General features: G+C 43.5%; 1 protein-coding gene and 1 pseudogene across 1 annotated transcript; one reads left to right on the forward strand and one right to left on the reverse strand.

Annotated features, from left to right (window-relative positions):
• Nucleotides 1-11,292: 11,292 nt before the first annotated feature.
• Nucleotides 11,293-13,115, forward strand: LOC115198941 (pro-MCH 2). Its single transcript, XM_029761378.1, has 3 exons — nt 11,293-11,610; nt 12,298-12,439; nt 12,784-13,115. Exons 1-3 carry the CDS (start codon nt 11,368-11,370, stop codon nt 12,831-12,833), a joined length of 435 nt encoding a protein of 144 aa, XP_029617238.1. The 5' UTR covers nt 11,293-11,367; the 3' UTR covers nt 12,834-13,115.
• LOC115197965 (PCNA-interacting partner-like) lies at nt 12,604-26,956 on the reverse strand (annotated as a pseudogene).
• Between the last annotated feature and the right edge of the window lie 15 nt (nt 26,957-26,971).

A 26,971-nucleotide genomic window follows, 5' to 3' on the forward strand; every position in this document is an offset into this window, starting at 1 on the left:
ATAGTCACCAAGAAAACAATTGGTAACACACTACGCCATGAAGGATTGAAATCCTGCAGCGCCCGCAAGGTCCCCCTGCTCAAGAAGGCACATATACATGCCCATCTGAAGTTTGCCAATGAACATCTGAATGATTCAGAGGACAACTGGGTGAAAGTGTTGTGGTCAGATGAGACCAAAATGGAGCTCTTTGGCATCAACTCAACTCGCTGTGTTTGGAGGAGGAATGCTGCCTATGACCCCAAGAACACCATCTCCACCGTCAAACATGGAGGTGGAAACATTATGCTTTGGGGGTGTTTTTCTGCTAAGGGGACAGGACAACTTCACCGCATCATTTGACGGGGCCATGTACTGTCAAATCTTGGGTGAGAACCTCCTTCCCTCAGCCAGGGCATTGAAAATTGGTCGTGGATGGGTATTCCAGCATGACAATGACCCAAAACACACAGCCAAGGCAACAAAGGAGTGGCTCAAGAAGAAGCACATTAAGGTCCTGGAGTGGCCTAGCCAGTCTCCAGACCTTAATCCCATAGAAAATCTGTGGAGGGAGCTGAAGGTTCGAGTTGCCAAACGTCAGCCTCGAAACCTTAATGAATTGGAGAATATCTGCAAAGATGAGTGGGACAAAATCCCTCCTGAGATGTGTGCAAACCTGGTGGCCAACTACAAGAAACGTCTGACGTCTGTGATTGCCAACAAGGGTTTTGCCACCAAGTACTAAGTCATGTTTTGAAGAGGGGTCAAATATTTATTTCCCTCATTAAAATGCAAATCATTTTATAACATTTTTGACATGCGTTTTTCTGGATTTTTTTTTTGTTATTCTGTCTCTCACTGTTCATATAAACCTACCATTACAATTATAGACTGATCATTTCTTTGTAAGTGGGCAAACGTACAAAATCAGCAGGGGATCAAATACTTTTTTCCCCAACTGTATAGCTACGGACGATATTGCCAGGTGAATTGAAAGCCAGGATGACCTCTATGGCCGCATCCCATTTGACCCTCCGTGAGATGCATGTATGTGGTTTTAAAAATTAGGTTGTTGATTTTGCTCCTATTATCAGCACGATTGTCCTTCAGTACCATATCACCAGACTGATACCAAAGATCTCAGCTAAATTAAAACACAATCTAATTCAACTTGCATTGTCAGCTTTGTATTTAATGAAAGACAGTTTAGGTAAACTGACAACTGTCAATCATAAGCTATCACATTTGATCGGTCTCCATCCATCTGATCAGCTGTTCAGCTATGCTAATGCTGCTTGAGTAATACAAGTGTACGTTTCATTCATCCCCTGAAGCATACGCTGGTCAGACTGACCCCAGTTCAGTTCTACACTCTTAGGCTTCGGCTGTCCCCATAGGAGAACCCTTTTTGGTTCCAGGTAGAACCCTCTGTGAAAAGGGTTTTTCGTGGAAACAAAAGGATTCTACCTGGAACCAAAAAGTGATCTTCATTGGGTTAACCTATGGAGACAGCCGGAGAACTCTTTTAGGTTCTAGATAGTACATTTTTTTCTAAGAGTGTAGTTCTCCCTGAAACAAAGCTGAAGATGGAAGTTTACCATGTGGGACTTTGTGGGACTGTCGATATGCAGGCATAAAGGATAATAATGGTGGCCTCTTGAGAGGCAGCAACAGAGGAAAGCTATGAGCATGATAGAATCTAGATTTTTAATCCAGTTATCTGACTCCCAAAACACTATTTTGACTGATTCTTTGTCACCATTTATCTCACAATTAGCAGATACAATGTCACAAACAGGAATGAAAACTGTATTTTGAATTACATATAGGAACTTGACTCTATCAAGCGCTCTAGAATAGGAAAACATTTGAATTGATTGCCATGGGATTCCAAAGCTCACCATCATCTAAGAAACTGTTTAATTACAGCGCTGTTATTTCTGGTGCTCGATTGCCTTCTGTAGAAAATGTTTAAATACTGACAGATTGTTCACCATTCCTGCTGAATAAACCACTTGTCAACATTATGACAACGTCTGGGCACTTATTTCATATCATTTGTCATGCTCATGTCAGAATGTTCTGCAGGCACGTTTGAGAAACCTTTGAATATCCTCCGTTAATAAAATAACATGAAGATGTTTTTACCACTGTTACTTGGCAAGCAAACATAAGAAGAAAAACATAAACAGCCAGGTGAACAGTTTTCTTTCTTGTATCAGTATTTGGAGTGTAATTGATCACCATGTCCCTCTCGCTTGATGCAAGGGAAAACCAACCAATGAACGTCAAGTATGAATATCCAATGGATGTAATGAAACTGAGAGGTCGAGGAGACTTTCTACAGCAACGCATCTTATTAACACACAATTCTCCCTATTATGTAATTATAGCACAGTAAGCTATCCACAGCAGACCTGTAAAATAAACCTTGGTGTCACTGACATAGACATTAGTGTTGCATTCTAACAAAGCTCACTTTTGTCTCTCTGAGCATGTGCAAAAACTATAAAAATCAATTATGTCCGTCGGCTGTATGTCAACACATGATTCAGATTGGAGATCATTTCACCATCAGTCTGAAACTGAATACACACTGGATGACAAAGTGATACTTCCTAAAAGATGGCCTGTTCCGCCAAGGCAAACAGAGTCGGTGTGGGTTCACTGAGGGGAGAGCTGCGCCTGCGTTTTCAGCTTTTTAGAGGACAGACGGCTCTGCAGTGACAGGACAAAGCTTTCATTCGCTGTCAGCACTTTTTTATGAATATATAACCAAACATTTAAGTCATTTTCACAGATAAATTGGCCTTCTGGCTTCCATTCAGCAGACATAACAGTTTCAAGTGTGGAGCAGGGAGTTGGCAAGCGTCTGGCCCGGTGATCCTGGATGGTATTTCATACAAGCCTCTCAATGACTAATAGAAGATCAATTATTAGGCCCGAATAGACAAATTGCAGTTTGCAAGCTTGCAGGATTTAGAGTTTAAATAAATCTCCAAGAAACCTCGGCTGGATACAAGAGGCTGGGTATTGGGGTAACTGCATAGAGTGGTTTGGACCACAATGACCACACCATAACAAATCAGTTTATCATCATAATTCACTTTTATACTTCATAGTAAACTACTGATTCCTTACAAAATGACATTTTCCTCAATGGTGTATTATGTTAAAATAAGTAGAATCTATTTAACATCTGCGGTCTAATTCCTGATTTGTAATTCTGTAATTTCATTTCTAATCGTGAATTTCTCCATTGCACCTCTGCTACACCAGCAGAAGGATTCTGGAAGGAGCAGTCTCAAGTATCTATTTCCCAAATTGATCAGATGGACTCTATGAGCTCTGGGCTGAGTGCACCTAAGGACTCAGATTTTGGACCAGCCCTGAAGTGGAAGCTCCAAAACCCTACTACAACTACATACGCTATTGTCTTTTAAATGACCTTGTGGTTTATTTTAATACACTCCAATTTCACTATTTTTCCTCTTGGTTGTTTTAGGGGGAGGGATGATTTGTGTTAGTCTGGCAAAATTCTATGTAGTTTTCTTTTAATAATAAATACTGGGTATCAATTACTTTTACAGTAGTATGAAGGACTGGCAATTGCATTTATTGTTCTCACTGTATATTAGTCCTTCAACTCAACATCTTTCCCCATCACTACTGTTTCCTGGCTTTCTTCTCTCCTTAGGACACCAGCCAATGTGACAGTAACTTTGTATATCATTGGATTATGCATTTCCATTTCAAACTGAAACTCTCAATTTCAACTTCTAGCCATACCTGGGTGTAGAAGGGGAAGGGACCCATGCCCATAGGGGCTTCTCTGTCTTATTTTTCCTCCATTTCCCTCAGCAGTGGAAATTCACTGAGTACTGATTATGGCAGGAGAGTGTTGGCTCAGCTGTGTGCTTTAAGAACCCATGATGTCAGACCCATATTTTCCTTGGAGAGCCTCTCATCAGCTGCATTGTTCCAGGAAACCATGGTCTGTTCTCTGGGCAACAAAGAGGCCTGCCCAATCGTAGCCCCTTACTCCCACAACTCTGCCTGCTGCAAGACAGTCCTAAAGGCCCCCACCTCCAAGCATCCACCCCCACACCAGACAGACTTCAAGACCCCCACCTTTATCTTCACAACAACAACAGAAATCTGTACATAGTGAGCATCCTGGAGCTCCCAGCATTACGTACTCCTCTCCCAGCTCTGTACTGTTTTTACTATAGGAGTTGAGGGTCGGCGATGAAAAGCAGCGTGTTTAAACAGGACAAGGAAATAATATGTTGCTCCACAGAGAACCATAACATGATGCTGCTGCTGATGTCATCTGGCGAGGTCTTCAGAGGGTTTCGGTTCTGACTGAAAGATGTATTTGACCGAATTACAACACCGCCCCCTGATAGGTGACGCAAGCAGCTGGGAGATGATGGGAAAACTGTCCCACAGCCAGCCATCTCTCCATGTTTTGAAGGGCAATTAAGCTGTCAAAACCAGAGGGAAACTTTGAACCAAAATAGCAAACATTAAGGCAGTAGCGGCATACTGTGACAAGTCAATCAACAGTTTCATATATCTGATATATTGTGGCATACATGTCATTATTAGAAGTCATTATTCCCGAAAATAAAGATATCACCAGTGCCCTGCTTTTGTTCCGCATAACATACATATTTACCTCTCCTGATCCATATGTTTGAGTTGTTTACTACCCAATTGTTTCATGATGTATTGGTTGAGCCAATAAAAATCTGCAGAACAAGGTGCACAGATTCTCTGATCCAACAACTGAAGATTGGAAACACTCATGTTCAACTCTCCCTCTGACTTCAAAGGAGATCAAACAAATATGGCCTGAGAACACAATGGACATCTTTCTCCTTCAAGATTATTTAGCTATTCCCTTTTATGTTAATGTCCTTTAGTTGCAGAATTATGGTAATGTTTTCCTAGAAATGTAACTCAGGGGAAAACAGCAAAAAGCCCCAGATAAAGAGCCTGAGCCTCACCATCTCAAAGGTCATTGAAGAAAGGAGGTGGTTCATCAACATATGCTTTAACTACAGGGTCTTCCAAGATTAACAAGCAGGGCTGATAAGACAAAATGATATCAATTGTGTTTTTGCGTGCTAAAATACAAAAAATACCACAGGACTGAGCTGTTCACATTTTGAGAGAGAGAGAGAGAGAGAGAGAGAGAGAGAGAGCAGATGAGAGCAGATGTGCTCCTGCAAATTTCAGCATGCTTTTACAAAAAGATAGATTTAGAGTTAGATATATTCGGTAAAATCTTTAAACATGTCAACATTCACAAGGCCGCAGGGCCAGACGGATTACCATTACGTGTAGTCTGAGCATGCTGGCAAATGTCTTCACTGACATCATCGACCTGTCCCTGACCGAGTCTGTAATACCAACATGCTTCAAGCAGACCACCATAGTCCCTGTGCCCAAGAACACCAAGGTAACCTGCCTAAATGGCTACCAACCCGTAACACTCACGTCTGTAGCCACGAAGATCTTTGAAAGGCTGGTCATGGCTCACATCAACAACATTATCCCAGAGACCTTAGACCTACTCCAATTTGCATACCGCCCCAACAGATCCACAGATGATGAAATCGCTATTGCACTCCACACTGCCCTTTCCCACCTGGACAAAAGGAACACCTATATGAGAATGCTATTCATTGATTACAGCTCAACGTTCAACACCATAGTGCCCTCAAAGCTCATCATTAAGCTAAGAACCCTGGGACTAAACAACTCCCTCTGCATCTGGATCCTGGACTTCCTGACAGGCCGCCCCCAGGTGGTAAGGGTAGGTAACAACACATCTGCCACGCTGATCCTCAACACGGAGGCCCCTCAGGGGTGGCTGCTCAGTCCCCTCCTGTATTCCCTGTTCACCCATGACTGCATGGCCAACACCATCATTAAGTTTGCCGACAACACAGCAGTGGTAAACCTGATCACCAACAACGATGAGACAGCATATAGCGAGGAGGTCAGAGACCTGGCAGTGTGGTGCCAGGATAACAACCTCTCCCTCAACGTGATCAAGACAAAGGAGATGATTGTCGACAACAGGAAAAGGAGGACCGAGCACGCACCCCATTCTCATCGACGGGGCTGTAGTGGAGCAGGTTGAAATCTTCAAGTTCCTTGGTGTCCACATCACCAACAAACTATCATGGTCCAAACACACCAAGACAGTCGTGAAGAGGACACGACAACGCCTATTCCTCCTCAGGAGACTGAAAAGATTTGGCATAGGTCCTCAGATCCTCAAAAAGTTCTACAGCTGCACCATCGAGAGCATCCTGACTGGTTGCATCACCTCCTGGTATGGCAACTGCGTACGGCCCAGTACATCACTGGGGCCAAGCTTACTGCCATCGGGGACCTCTATACCAGGCGGTGTCAGAGGAAGGCCCAACAAATTGCCAAAGACTCCAGCCACCCTAGTCATAGACTGTTCTCTTTGCTACCGCACGGCAAGCGGTACCGGACCACCAAGTCTAGGTCCAAAAGGCTTCTTAACAGCTTCTACCCCAAGCCATAAGACTCCTGAATGGCTAATCAAATGGCTACCCGGACTATTTGCATTGTCCCCACCCCCATTTTTACGCTGCTGCTACTCTGTTTATTATCCATGCATAGTCACTTTACCTCTACCTACATGTACATATTACCTCAATTACCTCGACTATCCGGTGCCCCTGCACATTGACTCTGTACCTGTACCCATTGTATATAGCCTCGTTACTGTTCTTTTTTTTGTTGCTCTTTAATTATTTATTTTTCTTATTTTCATGTTATTCATTTTTTACTTCAGTTAATTTTTTTCTTAAAACTGTATTGTTGGTTAAGGGCTTGTAAGTAAGCATTTCACTGTAAGGTCTACACCTGTTGAATTCGGTGCATGTGACAAATAATAATAATTTTTAAAAAATTGGCAAGGACATATATAGGATACTACACTCCAAAACATAACCTTCACTCCAAATCAAAACTCCAACTCCAGTGCTATATTAACACACTACCCCTCTGTTAAGGGGGGGTGTTAGCGATGGGTAGAAACTCAGGTTATTAGACAACGAGGACTCGGAGTCAGCCAATGTTAACCTGTACAAGTCTGGAACAGTAATGGTAGGGGGCAACCCCAAACAGTTTCAGCTGGACTTTCACATAATCAAAGAGATAGCTCAGCAGGATAAGCTCTTTCTTGGGAAAGATACCCCCACCCCGAGCGTGTCAGACCAGACCTCTTTATCATACAACCGCCCAGACGAGCAACCCCAAGCAGAAAGTCAACCTCCCAGCACAGAGTACTACTCCCTCATTGAAATTACAGATAAATTCACCCAGCTGGAGGTAAGACAGGTGGAGCTGGAACAGCAGGTGAACACTACTCCAGTCAGCACAAAAAATTGTCCAGCTCAACAACACCCCCTCGACCAGACCCGGAGAGCTGGAGGTAGAGAGAGACATATCTGCACTCTGGACCGTGGTGAGACAACATCAACAGGAGAAAGAGCAGGAGCAGGAGCAGGAGAAGAACAGAGCACTAAAGGAGAGGATCAGAGTGCTGGAGGAGAGGGTGAGGCCGTGTGACAGAGAACAACCCATTAGAGAGCTGGCTATCCCTGCAGAGAAGCCAGCAGAACAGCTCACCTCAGCCCCTGACCAAAGTCTTGACACCACAGCAGAACAGTCCACCCCTGACCATAGCCTCAACATCACAGCAGGACAGACAAATGAAGAACCCCAAGCCCAGGAGATCCCACCCCATCTGAGCACCCCCCCTGTCAGCCACCCTGATAGCCCTCCTGACATTTCCCGTGACTCTGCCTCAAAACCAAAATGTTTACCTGGCCCACCACTCCACCCTGGACTTGAACAGCCTTTACGACCAGGTCCACCTATATAAGGCAGCAGTGCCCCCTTTTGCCCGGACCCTAAAGGACATTGCCCTCAAACGCAGCCCCAACACCTCAAACAGGAGCAACTGATCAATAGACAAGCTCTGTCGCACACTGAGTATGTACATAGTCAATGTAGGCTTTGAGGGGACTCCTACAGTAGGTACTGTCAGCCCACTGACACCCGTATCAGATCACAGAAAAATCAGTCTTCTTGAACAGAGCAATACTCAATAATGAGGCATCAAAGCCAAAGGAACTGAATAAAATTAAGAAATGCTATAGCTGGAAGGAAAGTACTGTGGAAACCTACTAAACAGTATATTTGACCTACAAGCTTCCCTATCAAATAAAAAAATGTCAAACAGAAAACCGAAGAACAATATCAACAATGAAAAAAGGTTTGATGAAGAATGCAAAATCCTAAGAAAGAAATTGAGAAACCTATCCAATCAAAAACATAGAGACCCAGAAAACCTGAGCCAACTATGGCGAATCACTAAAACAATACAGAAATCAGCTCAATGTAATTGAAGAATCCATAGACTTTAACCACTCCTGGGAAATTTGGAAAACAAACAACAACATGAAGAGCTATCTATCCAAAATTGAGATGTTTGTGTAAACCACTTCTCCAATCTTTTTGGCCCTTGAACAAAGAACAAACAGCAAAAACTAATACATGATCATATACAAATCTTAGAATCAATGACTACAGACTACTAGAACCCACTGGATTCTCCAATTACATTGAATGAACTACAGGACAAAATACAAACCCTCCAACCCAAAAGGGCCTGTGGTGTTGATGGTACCCTCAATGAAATGATTAAATATACAGACCACTAAATTCCAATTGGCTACACTTAAACTCTTTAACATCATCCTTAGCTCTGGCATCTTCCCCAATATTTGGAAACAAGGACTGATCACCCCAATCCACAAAAGTGGAGACAAATTTGACCCCAATATCTACCGTGGGATATGCGTCAAGTGCAACCTTGGGAAAATCCTCTGCATTATCGTACATTTCCTCAGTGAAAACAATGTACTGAGCAAATGTCAAATTGGCTTTTTACCAAATTACAGTACGACAGACCACAAGTTCACCCTGCACACCATAATTAACAAACAAACAAACAAACAAACCAAAACAAAGGGAAAGTCTTCTCATGCTTTGTTGATTTCAAAAAAGCCTTTGACTCAATTTGGCATGAGGGTCTGCTATACACATTGATGGAAAGTGGTGTTGGGGGGGGAAACATACAACATAAAATCCATGCACACAAACAACAAGTGTATGGTTAAAATTGGCAAAAAAACACACACATTTATTTCCGCAAGAATCCACAAAATGGGACAAAAACCAAATTGAGACACTGCATGCAAAATTCTGCCAAAAATATCCTCCGTGTACAACGTAAAACAGAATTAGGCCGATACCCACTAATTATCAAAATCCAGAAAAGAGCCATTACATTCTACAACCACCTAAAAGGAAAGTATTCCCAAACCTTCCATAACAGAGCCATCACCTATAGAGAAATGAACCTGGCCACAGAATTAGGTGGAAACTGAGCTGCACTTCCTAACCTCCTACCATATGTATGACTATATTAGAGACACATATTTCCCTTACACAGACCTGCAAAGAATTAAAAATCAAATCAAGTTTTGGTAAACTTCCATATCTATTGGGTGAAATACCACAGTGAGCAATCGCAGCAGCAAGGTTTGTGACCTGTTGCCACAAGAAAAGGGCAACCAGTGAAGAACAAACACCATTGTAAATACAACCTATATTTATTTTTCAATTTTGTACTTTCACTATTTGCACATTATTACAACACTGTAAATAGACATAATATGACATCTGAAATGTCTTTATTATTTTGTAACTTTTGTGAGTGTAATGTTTACTGTTAATTTTGTATTGTATATTTCACTTTGGTTTATTATCAATGTCACTTGATATGGCAATGTAAACATGTGTTTCCCATGCCAAAAAAAACCCTTCAATTGGAAATTGAATTGAGAGGGGGAGATAGAGAGTGAGTGAGATAGATTGAGAGCGAGAGTGAGATAGAGGGGGAGAGAGATAGATAGAGCGAGGTTAAAACAATAGATCTTGAAGCTCCCCAGGTTTAATTGTGCTGCTCCTGGAACAGTTGGGCCCCTGTGGACCAGTTCAGTCCTTCACTAGAGCCCCTCAGCCTCCAACACAAATACTCACAAAATAAAGGCTGTGAACTCCAAGAACAATCACTTCAGCTGAGTTCAATAACTATTATTCATGTCCCATTTCTCCATCCCTCTGCTGTAGCTACTGTGATGTTAATAAGGTAAGCCCTTGTCTGTTTTCCTAACTGAACTGAAGAGGAGCTTGGGAGAGCTATGTCAACAAGGCCTTTAGCTTTGGTTTGTAAAACTCTTCCACGCTCATTTCCCTAAACTCACAGCCATTACCCTTGTGAACACGAGGTGATAAGCCATGTAAGCCACAGATGGCGGTCAGTGGGCTTCTCATTATGGGCAGGGCCTAGTCCCGGGGCAATGAAGCTAACACTCAAGGTCCTAATGACTAGAACCCAGAGTTTTTCCTGACCAGTGACCATGGGATCAGAACAGAATAAACTATTTTACATTAGCCTATAACTAGCGCCTGGAGTATCCTTTAGGTTATGTTGTCAGAAAAGTCAGGGACTTCCTCCCACCTAATACCCAACCGGTAAGGGTGTATACCCAATCACCAATAGGTCAGTTCGGTTAATGCTACCTGGGTCTCTGTTTTCATTCTCTATAGGTCTTGTTGAAGTCTGATGACATGACCTTAGTGACCCAGCCTCTATTCATACCAGGACTGTTCACCCTGGATGATATTCTCTCCCCAGAGCATTAATGCCTGTAGCCATTGACGTAGTTCGGTGATGATAACTCACTGTAGGCAATATGTTGGTTTCTTTCAGATTTCACAGTAGGCATATGTTCCACCGTTTACTTTCCACCTTTGAAAATGGACCAATTTGAGACCTACGATCTTTGAGGGGCCCGAGGAGACCCCTCTACAGGAGGCTGTGGAAAAGATGTTGCCCCCCTCTTTCAAATCCAGCATGTCCTTAAACCTGACAGTAATCCAGCTATTATTCACCTACCTTCCCTTCTGATTAGACTACATAAAGGAGCATTCAAAGCTGCTTTACAAATTGGCTATGAACTTTGAAAAGGGTGACATGTCAATGATGACATGGGCCAAGCTCAGCAGGAGACTTCAGATCTCCTCTACGCACATATTTGACGGCTTTGTTATGATGGTTAAAAAAAAATCCACTGTTTTGGCTTTTCGTGATATAAAAAGAGCTGATGGGCCACTGATCAACAGTCATCACAGGTGAGCGCAACTGAAGTCCACTCTCAATTACCCTCGCAAGGCCGTTAGGACCAAGATAGTATAGTAGGAATCATGATCTCCCTATACTCTGTTATATTCACACTGGTGCTGTCCTCTGAGTTTAACACCCGCTCGGTCGTCTTAGCTGTACCGACAGGCAAGCTGGAGGAGGGTAGGACTGAGCAGGAGAGCCTGCGATCGATACTAGGCGAAGACATGATGAGCGACAACGCTCTGGCTGCCCCGAGGTTCAGACAGGACCTCATCCTGGACAACGGACTGGGCGACGGCAACACAAAGATCATCATCCTTTCAGTAAGTATCTTCCTTCATCCATGTCCATCGTCATACTAACCTTCATTTTACAATCGCTCAAACTTAAGCCATCATCAAACAAAGATGAAAAGGATAGGTGTTTATCTTGATTAGATTCACACAGTAGCAAAATGTATGATAATGTCTCCGCTCCATCAAAGGTTTGGCAGGCATGTGGAGTGATTCAGTTTGTCTGGCATCTGTATGTCATGCAAGTCATGGACATCGTTATCTCTGCTGTAATGGAACAGAAGGAGAGAGCGATGAAGAGAGGAGTTATAAAGCCACTTGGGCAGATTAGATGTCTGGATAAATGGGGCCCCTCTCATACAGGTTTCATATGGCCTGGCTCAGGACCAGCCTGCAGAAGGCCGGGGTTTGAGACCCAGAAGATCTGTGCCGCTTCTTAAATGTCCATTTGGCAAATGGCATGCATCAATCCCAAATGAATGGAAAAGAAAAACACCATCCCAAAGTCCAATTAATTTTGACATTGGATTCTATAGTCCTTTCATGTGTATTGTTATATATTTTTTGTATCATGCAAGCTAGATAACCTTCGGCTTTGGTTCACCAAATCTGATTGTGCATTAGAATCATCAGTGGACAGAGAACACTAATGTAGAGGCTGGCTGATCCACTCTAATGGAAGCCTGCCAGACAGTGACCTAGCCTTCTGTCCCACAGGACATTGGACTGAAAGGGCACACCAGACGTGGCATGAACACAGCGTTCTCCCGAGCTCTTCCTGTCCTCCCCGACCGAGGCACAGATCACTCTCCTGCTGAATATAGCCTGAAAGTAGAGCGCAGGGAGGCCGACCTTGAGAGTAAGTATCGACCAGCGACTTCCTTTTGTTATTTTTCCTTCTATGGTTCCTGTATCCGTTCAATCGTGCACATTAGAAAGATCCAGGTCACCGTCACTCAGCATGTCAAATGGGTGACTAGATTACACGATACTGGCATTAAAACCAGCAATGAGGGTGTTGACACTTTTCACCATGATGTTCCATTCATTACTTGGAACAAGAGTTTTATCAGCTGGACTTGTGACATTTCAGACATATAAAAGCAACAAACTGAAGACTGTTGAAGGTTATGACATCACTATTAAAAACAGTTAATGCTTAAAAAAAAAACACTGCAATTCTACCAATTTTATTCCCTCCAGTGCTGCGATGCATGATAGGACGAGTGTACCGACCCTGTTCGCAAGCATAAGAGTGTGGTGGATCCTACACTGCTGCCCTGCCGTCTGTCAATCTCCTGCAAAACACGATACACTTTCCTTATCTGTTCCTTACATCTGTGGTTTTAAAACATGCATAAAACAACTATTAAAAATGTTTTGAAAAACCTGAAAACAATTGTACGCGTCAATTCTGGGTCACATAATATAGCCACATTTGGAAAGTCACCATTGTACAGGTGAAGAAAATAAGAAATTCCATAGTGTTTATGATAGTAGTAGTGAAGATGCATGTGAGAGAGGAGAAGTGTCTGGTGGTGGGCCTTTTGTCTTAGGGGGAGATAAACTGCAGGCCAATCCTCCATAGATCGGCTATCAAACAGATCTGCTTGGGTTTCAACCACTCAGACTTTCCACATTGCCTCAACAGCTCTTCTGCATCATTGCATTACACTCTCCCACAGACACACTACAGCTGGTGATCTTTCTTTCAAAATGATGATGTCTGTCAATTGTTGGAAAGCACAACAGAGGCAAAAAAATAAATAAAAAGTACAACAAAGCCTCTGAAATCAGGCCAAACTCCACTGGGGGAAAAACAAGTGCAATTGATTACAGGAACATTCAACTTGAAAGAAGACAGACCATTGATTAAATAAAGCAACATTACTAGTACTGCATTCTACTTCCACACGACAATGACTAGTTAACAATCTGAAGAAGCTGGTGAGCTCGCCCTGTCCGGCAATCAGTTTCTTCTTACTGGGGGCTTTAGCCCCTCCATTCTTCCCTGACAATTTGGTTGATGTTACACTGGTGGGGGGTTTCTTCAGAGGCGGCTGGTACTCTGACCCACAATGTTCGCTACAGTCCACCAGCTTCCGTTTACAGGCCTTGCTGCTTCCTTCTGTCTGGATGTTGGTCTTCAGACCGCCCCTGCCTGCTCTGCTGCTCGGGGCATCATTTCCACTCCTGGGCCCCAGCGCTGTGGCAACCCCCCGGGTCGCGCCTCCTCGCTGGGCCTTTTTCCTCTCAGCCTCTGGGTAAACCTCCACTGGAGAGAGGAAACAGTAATAGAGCTTAACAATTGGGGTCGAAAAAAAATTGCCATAAGAGAGGAAGGAAAAAGAAAAAAAAAAACGGATAAAATTGCTGACGTTAGCCTGCAGTTTAACAGCCAGAGTGTTTATTCTAGCGAGCTGAAAGTGAACATTTGTCATGTAACCCGATGGCGCAGAGCCTGGATTCCCACAGAAAGAAGGGGGGGGGGGGGGGGGGGGGGGGGGGGTAGGTTTTTACTACAGATGTGGGGGCGGCCAGGTTTTATAAAATGGGGAATCATTTAAAGGTTGATCGTAAGTACCAGTCCCAGGGCTGGGACTGGGCAGGGTTCAAGGCCAGGGCTGGGAAGGTGGGTCTGGGCATCGATCCGAATCTGTGGCGTTAGAGGGAATAGAAGCCGATCCCTGATGGGGGGGGGTATGTAGCTACGCTGCACTATATGTGAGGAAATCTGGAGCAGTTTACCAGCATGCAGATTAGTACATGCAGTTACAGGTCTCTGCTGAGAAAGGGAGAATGATGTCACAACTAGACATTTTTACTTCTGCTGTCGAGGAGCTGGGCAGAGGTGGATTCCACAGTAGTGAGGGTCCGCTTGGGAGCCTGGTGCACACAGATGGGGCCCTGGATGGTGCTGGGGAAGTCCAACACGCGGTTGAGGGGCAGCTCCGAGTCGTCCTGGTAGGTGCAGGCAAACTGAGATCGGATGGTTTGCTCTCTGGTCTAAAAAAATAAAGACAAACTGTCACGGCTCTCCAACCCTGTTCCTGGAGAGGTACCCTCCTGTAGGTTTTCACTCCAACCCTGTTCCTGGAGAGGTACCCTCCTGTAGGTTGTCGATCCAACCCCAGTTCTAACCAACCAGATTCAGCTTATCAACCAGCTAATTATGAGGGTCAGGTGCACCAGATTAGGGTTGGAGTGAACATACAAGATGGTAGCTCTCCAGGAACGGGCTTGTTAATCGAAACAATTTTCTTGCAAGTTCTGGAGGAAAAACTTAGTCACAATTTATCAGCCAAGCTGCCATTAGACAATGAACCTGAACCTAGAAGCCCATTTTAAAAAATTTAAAAAAAAGTAGTGAGTCTGATCTCCAGGGCCCACAATCCCAGCAGTATACTATGATTGAAGCTAGAACTACTCAGGTTTTTCTAAAGCTAGCCAGCTTCAGTTAACTTCACATTCTCAGGCTTCCTCCATACTACGACAGTGTATATTGCTTGTCCGCCTGCCGCTAGCGCTAGCAGGCTTGTAACTGTACATGCATGTCGCACATGGCTAGTCAAACGCCAAACTCTTCAACGAGACAATCCCGAAACCTTAATCCATGGGCGAGTCAGTGCCACACTTTAATTTCTGCCGAAATCAAAATGAAAGAAAAGTCATTGCAAATTCCGCAGGCGATGGTGTGAAATAGGCTGAAGTGCAGTGTTCATTTGAAATATAGTTTTGCTGTCTTTGGTATCCTAGTATCAATGCACAAGCACCCCCCCCCCCACACACATTCCTATTGATAAAATGGCGTTACGTCATATACAAGTTTTACTCTGCGTGAAGTTTCAAATGCATCGTCATTACTAAAGTGTAATTTAACATTTGTCATTTAGCAGGCACTCTTATCCAGACCAAATATGGTGCCTTGCTCAAAAGGTGCGACAGCTTTTTCACCAAGTTGGCTCGGGGAGTCGAACCAGCAACCTTTCGGTTATTGGCCCAACACTCTTAACCACTAGGATACCTGTAATTTGAGGCATTTTATTTTTTAACAAACATTTGATCAATAAAATATATATTTTTTTAAATCAGTAGTCTTCCTCAAATTAAGGGGATGAAGCAATATTTGTGAGAGGGAGGGAATCTGATTTAATTGGTCCTCAATTGTGGCTTGGACATTTCATTCAAGATAAATGGAGTTTGTCTGCCTGGGATCAGGTTGGTTCTGAAGCATTCGTTGCTGTAGAAATGTAGCTGGCTTAAAGGTGAGCGAGCACTTTTGTGGAACTGGCCAGTGGCGACCTGTCATTCAGGGAAGGTGGGGCAGAGCTGCACCTGATTAGCTAAAATAAAATATTTTTGGTTTTTGCATGTTATTTTGGCAATAAGTGTCACATAACAGTTTGCAGACAATGTAAAAAATTGTAAAAAAATTCAAATGTATCATGGAGTATCAAGCCGCATACAAACGTGGTCTCTTTTTTTTGCTTTCTTGATTAAGGCAGCTCCATAATTAAGGTGTTTCAGCCTAGTGCTTTCTGTGATGGTGGGGCGGCCAGCAGAAAATACGGAGGGTAGGTGTTTGTAATGTTCTCTAGTTGCACCGTGATAGGCTCAGTGTTCGGTCACTCATGGGGACACTATGCCACCACAAAGTCTAAGGGGAGAGCACCTTGGGTGCTGCCATAGATTTACATTAGAAGTGCCCATCCAAGAAGGCTCAAGTTCATTAGCCACAGATAAAATGATGTTATAACTACCGTAGCTTTGATTGGACTGATCAGGTCAATATCATACTTTCAAAATCTTAGCTAGCAAGCAGTAATCATGAATCAAGTTAACAATCTAATTGGCAAATCCTTGTCATATGAAGATAAAACGTATCAGTACTCATCAGCCATACAGTGCATTCGGAAAGTATTATGACCCCTTGACTTTTGTTACAGCCTTATTCTAAGAGTTAATACCAAAACATATTTTATCAATCTATACACAATACCCCATAATGACAAAGCGAAAACAGGTTTAGAAATGTTTGCAAATTTATAAAAAATAAAACAAATACCTTGTTTACATAAGTATTCAGACCCTTTGCTATGAGACTCGACATTGAGCTCAGGTGCATCCTGTTTCCATTGATCATCACCTGTGGTAAATTCAATTGATTGTGGACATGATTTGGAAAGACACACACACAAAAACACACACGTCAGAGCAAAAACCAAGCCCTGAGGTTGAAGGAATTGTCCATAGAGCTCAGAGACAAGATTGTGTCAAGGCACAGACGTGGGGATGGGTATCAAAACATTTCTGAAGGATTGAAGGTCCCCAAGAACACAGTGGCCTCCATCATTCTTAAATGGAAGATGTTTGGAACCACCAAACTGAGCAATCAGGGGAGAAAGGCATTGGTCTGGGAGGTAACCAAGAACCCGATGGTCACTGACAGAGCTCCAGAGTTCCTCTGTGCAGATGGGAGAAGTTGTTCAGAAGTACAACCATCTCTGCAGCACTCAACCAATCAGGCCTTAATGGTGAGGGGCCAGACGGAAGCCATTCCTCAGGAAAAGCCACCAGACAGCCCACTTGGAGTTTGCCAGAAGGCACCTAAAGACTATCAGACCACAAAAAACAAGATTCTGTGGTCTGATGAAACGAAGATTGAACTCTTTGGCCTGAATGCCAAGCGTCACGTCTGGAGGAAACCTGGCACAATCCGTACGGTGAAGCATGGTGGTGGCAGCATCATGCCGTGGGGATGTTTTTCAGCAGCAGGGACTGGTAGACTAGTCAGGATTGAGGGAAAGATGAACGGCCCAAAGCACAGAAGTGGCTTCGTGACAAGTCTCTAAATGTCCTTGAGTAGCTCAGCCAGAGCCTGGACTTGAACCCGATCGAACATCTCTGGAGAGACCTGAAACTACCTGTGCAGAGACGCTCACCATCCAACCTGACAGAGCTTGATAGGATCTGCAGAGAAGAATGGGAGAAACTCCCCAAATACAGATGTGCCAAGCTTGTAGCATCATACCCAAGACAACTCGAGGCTGTAATCACTGCCAAAGGTGCTTCAACAAAGTACTGAGTAGAGGGTCTGAATACTTATGTAAATGTAATATTTCAGTTGATTTGTATGTACAATTTGCCAAAACTTTGAGAGAGTGAGAGAAAAAAAAAAGTTTTTGCTTTGTCATTATGGAATATTGTGTTCAGCTTGATGGGGGGAAACAATATAATCAATTTTAGAATAAGGCTGTAACGTAACAAAATATGGAAAAAGCCAAGGGGTCTGAATACTTTCCAAATGCACTGTAAACATTACAATGGAAATCGCAAACTCAACAGTAAGTGGTTTGGAAGGAATCAATGGCTAACTGCAAGCGCTGCAAAGCAATCACTAGCCTGCTATTCAATGGAGAGGGTGTGGTCCAATTCTGGGTATCTTTTCCAAGCTTAAAAGGATAAACATTCACATGCAACAGCATGGGCCAGAAAAGGTTGAATACAATTGGCCATGCTGTCAATCCAGCATGACTTCTGCCGTGTTCAAAACAACTGGAAACTCAGAACTAGGAAATCTTGAGATTTCAGTGAGTTCAAGACAACTGGGAAATTGGGGGGGGGGACAAGCTCTGACTTGGAAAATATATTTGGAAAGGTCATGGTGTACAGTGCGAATACTGTAAGAATTGCCCGTGTTCTGTATTCTGTCGCTGTACATTTCAAAAGTGCTGAAATAGACTAGTCTTAACTCGCTCATTAAATGTCTTACTCAAAATTATGGATTGCCTCATCTGCTCATCATTCCCTTATGCCATAGTTTGAACATCTCAATTGTCAGTAGAAACCACATTTGTTTAAGCAAGTCAGCCATATCAGCTATGTTTTTTTTAAAAGGCAGTAAATGAGGCTGAATGAACTGTTTCGCAGCCAGATGAGGCTCCACTGATAGTCAAGTGTAGTGGTGGTAAAGGTCAACTCCATGGTGCTGAAAAGAAAGCTCTGCTGTTGGGAAAGCTTTATGTGGGCCCTAACAGTTTGTGGGCACCGTTTGTCACAGTTACAGTGCAATTCATGTATTGTTTAGTGTTGTGTAGTGGCTTTGCTGGCATGCATTTAAAAAACTATTGGGATAGTTTGCCCCACCAATACATACATGCTAACGTTGCCAATGGAACTGGCTATCTCGAGTTGAACAAAGTTACCCGTTAACGTCTCAAACCACGTACGTAGTATAGGGCTCAGGGACCGGTTTCTCAAAAGCATCTTAAAGGCTACATTCATTGTTAGAACCTTCGTATGAGTAGCGTTAAATCTCAGTTGTTAAATCTGCCTCGTTAACGTTGCACTTGTAAACGCTCGTAATCTAACGCCTGCCTCACACACTATATAAAGCATCACTTTATATACAGATCCCCGCAAAACAAAGAATTACATGGTTTATTCGTCTGACCACCGATAACAGAAATACCAAATTGTCTTTGCAATTGACAAACAAGCGACGTATAACAAGATACTACAAATGAAAATCGAGATGACAACATTGAAATATACATGTTACGTTCAATCAATTGAGTTATACATGTTTCTACTTGTAGGCTACTCTGCATGATTTCAATACATTGCATGGTGTGTAACCTACTGTATCATGTGCGCAATGTGCCAAATCTGTGATTTAAATGAATTTTTATTGGGTAGGCATTACAATAAGCCGCGTCAACATTTGCAGCAGTGGGTGGTAATATCTCTCGGAACTGATCTGTTGTCAGTATTGTGAAATAACTTTTTATAAATTCATCAGTTTCGACACATGCTCCAAGATGCACTTCACGACCAGTCTCTCTGCGTTGTGTTTTGGGAGACGCATGTTACATATTTAGCCGTTGTAGGCAAGATGCATCGTTAAAAACACCCGTAAGCCTAAATTCCATCACTATCGGGAAACCGGGCCCTGGCTGATCCACTTCTTTATCCCCTGTTTGATCTAGGCCTGCTGGGGATTATCACGACTCAAGGATTTCTCCCTCCAGGCCAGCAAGCAGAACCGCAGAAGGGAAGGAGGAATCCAGTGGAGAAAAAAGAACTGTGCAAAACTGGGTGGGACTGTAAAGCAAAGGGGTGAAATCAAAGCCCAAAAGAAAGCTATTCAAAGAACTCAAAATAACTCCTCAAAAGAGCACCTAAAACAACATTTAACCCTCGGGTCACCAGGCATGAAATGTACACGTACCCTCGTTACATGCTAACAAAAACGCCTCACTAAAGTCAGAAATAATGACGGACGGGGGAGAACATAATGCAGGCAAAGAGGTAAAAGACTGACATGACGTCCCCTGACATGCAGTTCACACTTAATCCAATTATAGCAGGTGGAAAGAGCAGCATCTAGTTCTATTACAGGGAGAGGATGACATAAGGGGGGGGCACCGCTTCTGAGGCTGTCCTAAGACAACCTCTATAGACTGGTTGGTCTGGCCAGGCTAAGGTAAGCCCATCCTGATGAGACCTCAAGGAACAGCAGGTGCAAGCAATTGCTCTGTTCTCAGGTCTGGTGTTTGTTTTTGAATGCACGCACACAAGCCCAATAGCCCACCTGCAAGATCAGGATATTTGGTGAGATGTTGGCAGACGCATTGTGTTCTTATGGCAGCTCCTCTTATGATGAGCCAGCTTTGATTTCATGGGGAAGAGGAATAAGTCAAAGCATTGAAAGGCATCTTGTTACAGAGATCAAATTATCACAGACACGTCAATCAATAATGTATCATACTATTCATCCAAATTATGCAATTCAATACATCATTAAGCTCACTTAACTTGCTGTGTTTAATCTGTCTGAAACAGACACAAAAGCATGGAAAAAAGAACCACAATGCAAAAACTAAAATGTGACTATCTGCACGTGTGCCAGGTGACTGCCGTCAGCGTATGATGAAACTATTGGACGGGGGTCCGGGTTGATGAAGACATTCAGCAACCATTCAAGTTTCCCTTACTAGTCGAGTTAAGTGACTGATATGGCATCTTTAAAGTGAAGTGGATGCAGAAAGCTTCCGCCCGCCGAGTTCAGGAAGCGGTGAGCAGCCCAGGGACCATTACAGCGCACTCACAGGAAGACGGCCAGAATGTGGGGAGCTAAAGTGACATCTGCTAGCGCAATCAAATAAAGGAGCCCATTTCCACAAAATGTGTTTAGCACACATGTTTGAAAGGGGTTCAATCAGTCTTTCATGTAGAGACAGAACAACCCAGCCCCTTTAAATCTCAAACTGTCATTGTTTTAGAGGAGTAAGCAGTTTCTACATCCAGGTTGTATTTGCGGAACGGTATACTTGTTATTGACGAGCACAGCATGTTAGCACCAGGTCTCAATTCTACAAGCGCATAGTGAAAACAGCAAACATGTACACTGAGGCAAGTCGATAAGCCCACAGCCTTCCAGGCTGCAAACACCGCACTAACTGAGAATCCCTCCACATCCGCTGGTTATATCAATCCGTTTACATCCCGATAATTTAGGCTGATACCAGTATCATGATACTCATTAATATCGTGGCAAGGGGGGAAAAAAAAAAACATGAAGCGGATTTCACTTCAGGAAAAGAGCCCCAATGTTGGAAACAAACATGTTGTCATCCAGTGCCACATTTATTTTTTCCCAAGCTACAGCAGACAACCTGACCAAAGAGTTCTGCTTTGTGGTTACATTTTTTGCCATGGAAAAATATTACGATACTGGTATTGTCCCAGACCTACTGACAATGAATGAAAAGAGAACACATCTAGGGATGCTATACAATGACCACAGTAAACAGGCAAACCCTCAGAGGGATTGACAAAAACAGAAGAGCAGAGCATCTTTTGACCAGCTACTTATCAAACCAAGAGGGTGGAGCCCTGTTGAGAAGCATAACTAAACGCGTCACTGGGAGGTTGCCGGTTTGAATCCCCGATTGTAGAGGAGTAGTTTTATACCCCAGACTCAACTCAGAGCAACACACTGGATTAACGCTGGGAGCAAAAACACAGCTGTACAAATGTGAACGTGTAGAAACCAGTTATAAGATGAGGGGCGTCAACTGAGCAAATAAATAATACAATACCGGGGAGAAATTACAGAACGTAAAGAAATTATTTTTCAATGTTTGGACATCTGATTCGATGTTTAGTATTCGGGTCTCCTGGTCCTACTTGGAGGGTGGGCGGGCTGTGTGTGTACCTTGGGTTTGAGTTGATCTTGTCGCTCCTGGAAGCGGTGCTGCAGGGGTTTTGGAGAGGAGCCAGTGGGAACCTCAGGGGATCTGAGGACACAGAAGCAATCAGACTGAAAGCAGCTGTTTATGAGTTAGGGGTTAAAGAGGCTGTGAAAACCTATGAATTATTAGCATATTAAGTTTTGATTAGTGTGTGTGCGCGCGCGAGATGATGCTTACCGGAACAGTGTGAGCATGCAGGTCCCCTCCTCCCCACTGAGGACAGCCTGATCCGCAGCGCGTAAGACTGCCTTGTTCCTGCAGGGCAGTGCCAAAGCATCTTCATCCAGCAATTACATTTTTACATTTTAGTCATTTAGCAGACGCTCTTATCCAGAGCGACTTACAGTAGTGAATGCATACATTTCATTTCATGCACTTTTTTCTCTTTTGTACTGGCCCCCCGTGGGAATCGAACCCACAACCCTGGCGTTGCACACACCATGCTGGCGTTGCAAACACCATGCTCTACCAACTGAGCCACAGGGAAGACTTTCACAGTCTCCCAACCTCAATAAGCAGTGGCGTGGTTAATAGCATGGTATCTAGGCTGGAGAGGATATACACAAAACACTATAGTGTTAAGTTGATGGTGTTGATGTGGATCAAACAAAAAGGGCCTTGACATATACATGTAGGCTGAGAGCGGTTGGATCCGTTGGCCCAGAAAGGTGTCATACCCTGGCTGGGCTGATCCCTGTCCCTCTAGCCGACTGCAGTCTGTGGGACAGGTGGATCTGAGCGATCCGCTCTTTGAGGTCCTTGGCGGTCTCATCAGCTGCAGCGTACACAATGTCTCCACTGGCCTGCCCCTTCAACAGAGCTGCCCTGATACTGGTCACCAGACGAACGCCAGCAATACTGAGAAAAACAGGTGTACATAAAATATAATAAAACACTTGTAATTATCTAATCCATTAGGAAGACAAGTCAAGCAGTCTTCTACTTATAGGCCTCGAGTAGAAAGATGATAAAGACGCTCCCTTTATCTAAGGGTTCACTTTTTTATTTTACCTTTATTCATTCATTCATTCACCACTGACCATGAAGTGACTGCAACATTATTGGGGTGTGTGAAAAGAGCAGCAAGTGTCAACACTGTAGCATGGTGGGGTGGAGAAGGAGCAGGCTAGATTCCCTGACCCAGCTATTATGAGAGGGGAGTGAGCCTCTGGAACAGAATCATCTGGGATACCAGATGTTAGCTGAACAAGACGCCCTGAACCCTTCAGAGAAGGTGTTTGTGTGTGGAAATACAGTACTCCACTGAGGGTGTGAAGGGGGAGGTAGGGGTGCAGGCTGTTGAAAGAGACATTCTGGCATCAGATCAGTCCAGTGTCCCATCAGAGAGGCACCACAGCAGAGCAGGGAGAAAATCCTCAGTCATAAACACCCAGAAGGCCCCTGCTATGAGGGAACTGGGACAATACATCCAATATCATGGACTCTACAGCTATATATCTGAGTGCCAAGGTGTCAATCATCTAGCGCTGTAGTTGCTACTGGAATTCAGGGGAAATGAGGCCTTGTTGTGATACAGCATGGCTTCTCCCATTGCTTTAGATCAAAGTCCAGTCCACACATTTTCATTGAATGACCGAACAATCTCTTAACCACATTTGTGGCACTGCCAAACGCTTGATGGAGAAAACCTTAAGCAATCTGCAATTATACACAGGCCATGAAAGTGATCAAGGAAATCTTAAAGTTTGATGATAATTTAACTAAGTAATCAAACCAAGGAAGGAACATATTATCTTTTCACTTTTAGTCAATTTTACTTTGATGTAGCCGAGATAAACATGTTTTAGTAATTCACATGTTATCATGAGAACCTGGGGCAGAAGTCATTAGGGGAAAATCAGATCTGTACACAGCAATAGGCAGGTGGGATTTGATGACAAGGGTAAACAGAGATGGAGTCTGCCAGGCCAGGGTGGTATTCATTAGGCACCAAACAGACAAACCAGGAGGGACTACAGTACATAAACATATCCATTAATAAAGGTTGGTTTTTACCTTCCAATCCAAAACGTTTTGCTACAATGTGCACTAATGAATACAACCCAGCTGGTTGTGAGTACCTTGGGTTAGGGTTGTCTCCCAATATCTCCTCCAGATTGTCTGTGAAATGGAGAAAGTCTGACAGGCCTTTAACATGTTTCCTCAGGGGGTCAGACTCAGTGGGGGCATAGCCCTTTCCTCCCAGCTGGATCACTCTCACAAATGATGTCACAGCCTGCAATATATAGGTGATTAACATTACGAGACCATATGATTGTCATGTCGTCAACATTCATTGGCTAAACCCATATGTCAGTGTAATGATAGGAAACAGACATGGAAAGAATAGAGGCCAATTTGTCATTCTTACCAAGAAGAGTGACATGTTCTTGCTCCGTGCTTCAGGTCAGTAAAAGCTATACGTCCGAGCGATCTGCTAGGGGTGTCAAGGGTGTGCGCTAGGGCCATGTCGTTCTTGGAGTTGACCAGCTGGTCCAGATAGGCGCAGAAGACCCTCCTCACCACCTTTCCTACCCATTGGAGATTTACCAGCCTTTAAAAACAACAGCTGATGCCACAAACTACACGGCCCCATTTAAAGTCAGAACACCATCTTCAACCCAAACCAACATTTCAAAAACCTTGTCATCCCCAGGCAGTATTACAGTAGCAACCCGTATTCTACCCACTCATAAATCAGACAGTTGACCGGGCAGCAGCCTGGAGAGAGCAGCGCATGTCCTAGCCCACAATGTCTGTAGCGTTTTAAAACATCTGCCTGGTAATTTAATTCACATTTCGCTCTTAAATCTGAGTGATATGATTTAAAGTTCCTGTTAATAAGAGCGAGACAGATTCCAGTGCCTGAGAAAGACTGGAAAAGCTAAGAGAGAATGAAAGGCTTGCCAGGCTGACTGGGAAAACGAAAGGGAACAGTGAAAGAAAGTACCTTGGTTGCACAACGATATGAGCCAATGTAACATTTAATATTCTGGCCAAACCACCTTCTCTTATGTGAGGAGAGAATGGAGAGTCAGTTTGCTTACACTATGCTGACATGTTCATACATTCTTATGACATATCTGTTTACCTGTGTGCTGCATGGCTTTGACTTGCTTGATGGAGTCGAGGGGACCTGGGACAGGGAATCCCTCACCTCATAGGTCTCCATGTTACTGGACAGAAACTGAAACAGCTGGACCTTGGCAACAACATGAACACAGATTTGGCAGTTAGCGTAACTGGCCTTTGAGACTATATCAAACAGTTGACTAAAACTTACAATCATGGTCGTTCATCCTAGTTTCAATCAGGCCTAATACTCACTGAGCTCAGAGGCTCCTCAGGGTCCAGATCAACCCTTAGCTGTTTGTACATAGAGTGGATATCAATCAGGTCCATAGTGTTGGTGCGCTTCAGAAAGGAGTCGTATTCTTTCCTGATGATGTCATAGTTCTCTGGTCGGGAAGAGTCATTGTAAAGGGGCAGGTGAAGTTTGTCTAATAGTAAGTGTTTCCAGGCCATCTGGACGTCGCTCAGGGCAACACTGAACTCTCCACTCTCCTGTCAGAAGAGAGCAAAAGCAGATGGCTTAGAGCCATGACTGCTGCCTGTGAAGGGAATCAGAATGCAAAGTTCATGGTGAATTATCCTCCCATACAGTCTGGTGGGACCAAGGGTGGGACAAATGATGTTATTATTATAGGGACAGGAGTCTTTTCTGACCATGTGATCAGGGGAAACCAGGCCCAAATGGCTATAATAGGGGTGCAGATAAACTCGTTGCCTTAATGGCGTAACTCCAAAACGTGTTGTCAATAAATGTTATGGCTTTGATCCCAGTGTCTGTTAGTACCACAGTCACTAGCGTACCACAGCAGGCTTGGGGGGCCTGCGTGTTACGCAAGAATGGTACACCAGAATGGACATGAAGCTTCTTCTGATGGGATAAAGACCAGCCATTTTGGTCAGGGAGTTGGTCAACCATGGTTTACCAGTGCTGTGATAAGATGGTGTAAAATAATGAATGGGAAACATGTCTGCACCGTATGTAGCTTGTTAGCTAGCCAGCTTTAGATGAATGTATTAACTGCCACTATTACATTCAAACAATGCAGTCAATCCACAGCTATAAACTAGTTGAAATCAGTAGAAGCTAGGACTTAGACAAGTTGTAAATGCAACAAGTACTGATATTGTAGCATATACATGGTCCCCAATAGAATATGAACATGTTATAAGCCATATCAAAAATGGTAAGAATAACAGGAAATTAGCTATAAAACTGCAACAACAAAAAATCTCAGCCTCATGGGAAAATGTGTACAATAGCAGGAAATTAGCTTTAAAAATGACAAATTCTCAGCCTCATTGCAGAATGGCATGAGTAGCTATAAAACCACCCTTTTCCTTTGCCCCGTGGCATAAAGTGTAAAATTCTAGTAAGTTAACAGATCCCCCCACATTTTTTTTTTTACTATTCTGGGGAGGTTGGAGGCTTTCTCAGTCTTGCAGGGGCCCTGTGAAACTGCTGTAGGCCACTTGCCACAGTGAGGGATTCATAGCTTATAAAATGTTACCAGTTTTACCTGTTTATTGACCTCTGCAATAGCCAGCTGTAGAACCATCAACATTCCATCTGCCCCGTGGATGTTAGTCCTCTCTGACTCAAGAACCCGGAGGCATTCTCGCCTGAAGGTTCTCACTACTGTCTTCAGACTGTCCTCTAAAGTCGCCTTTGTCCCTGTGAAGGTGATAAACAAGACTATGTTTAGTTATATGTACTGAAACCCTCAAAACGGCAATGTAACTAATACAAACAAAGTACTGTATGACGGCTTATAACAATGTATTAGTTAAAATGTTTAACGTTAATTAAAGTGGATATAAAATCTACAGCAATACACATGTAGGTTGCTGGTAGCTAGTGAAAAAATAAAACACCATTAAACACATACTTACCTAAACAAATGTTACAGCCTCAAACAGGGATATGGATGTAGTGAGCGTATCGCCAAAATACATTCATCACCCACGTAGCCAATGCACAAGCAGCTGATGCTTTGACATTTTAAAAATTCTGCTAAATAACTACTCTGACCAATCAGATTCTGTGTCATCATTTAACCACGCCT

The sequence above is a fragment of the Salmo trutta genome, chromosome 8 (assembly GCF_901001165.1).
Source record: "Salmo trutta chromosome 8, fSalTru1.1, whole genome shotgun sequence".
In the NCBI taxonomy this organism is placed as follows: Eukaryota; Metazoa; Chordata; class Actinopteri; order Salmoniformes; family Salmonidae; genus Salmo; species Salmo trutta.

What these genes read in the sequence shown, in the direction of transcription:
- LOC115198941 (XM_029761378.1), top strand. Translation starts at nt 11,368, where the DNA reads ATGATCTCCCTATACTCTGTTATATTCACACTGGTGCTGTCCTCTGAG. An exon ending in CAAAGATCATCATCCTTTCA is followed by an intron (nt 11,611 to 12,297) that starts GTAAGTATCTTC and finishes TCTGTCCCACAG; the next exon opens with GACATTGGACTGAAAGGGCA. An exon ending in CAGGGAGGCCGACCTTGAGA is followed by an intron (nt 12,440 to 12,783) that starts GTAAGTATCGAC and finishes TATTCCCTCCAG; the next exon opens with TGCTGCGATGCATGATAGGA.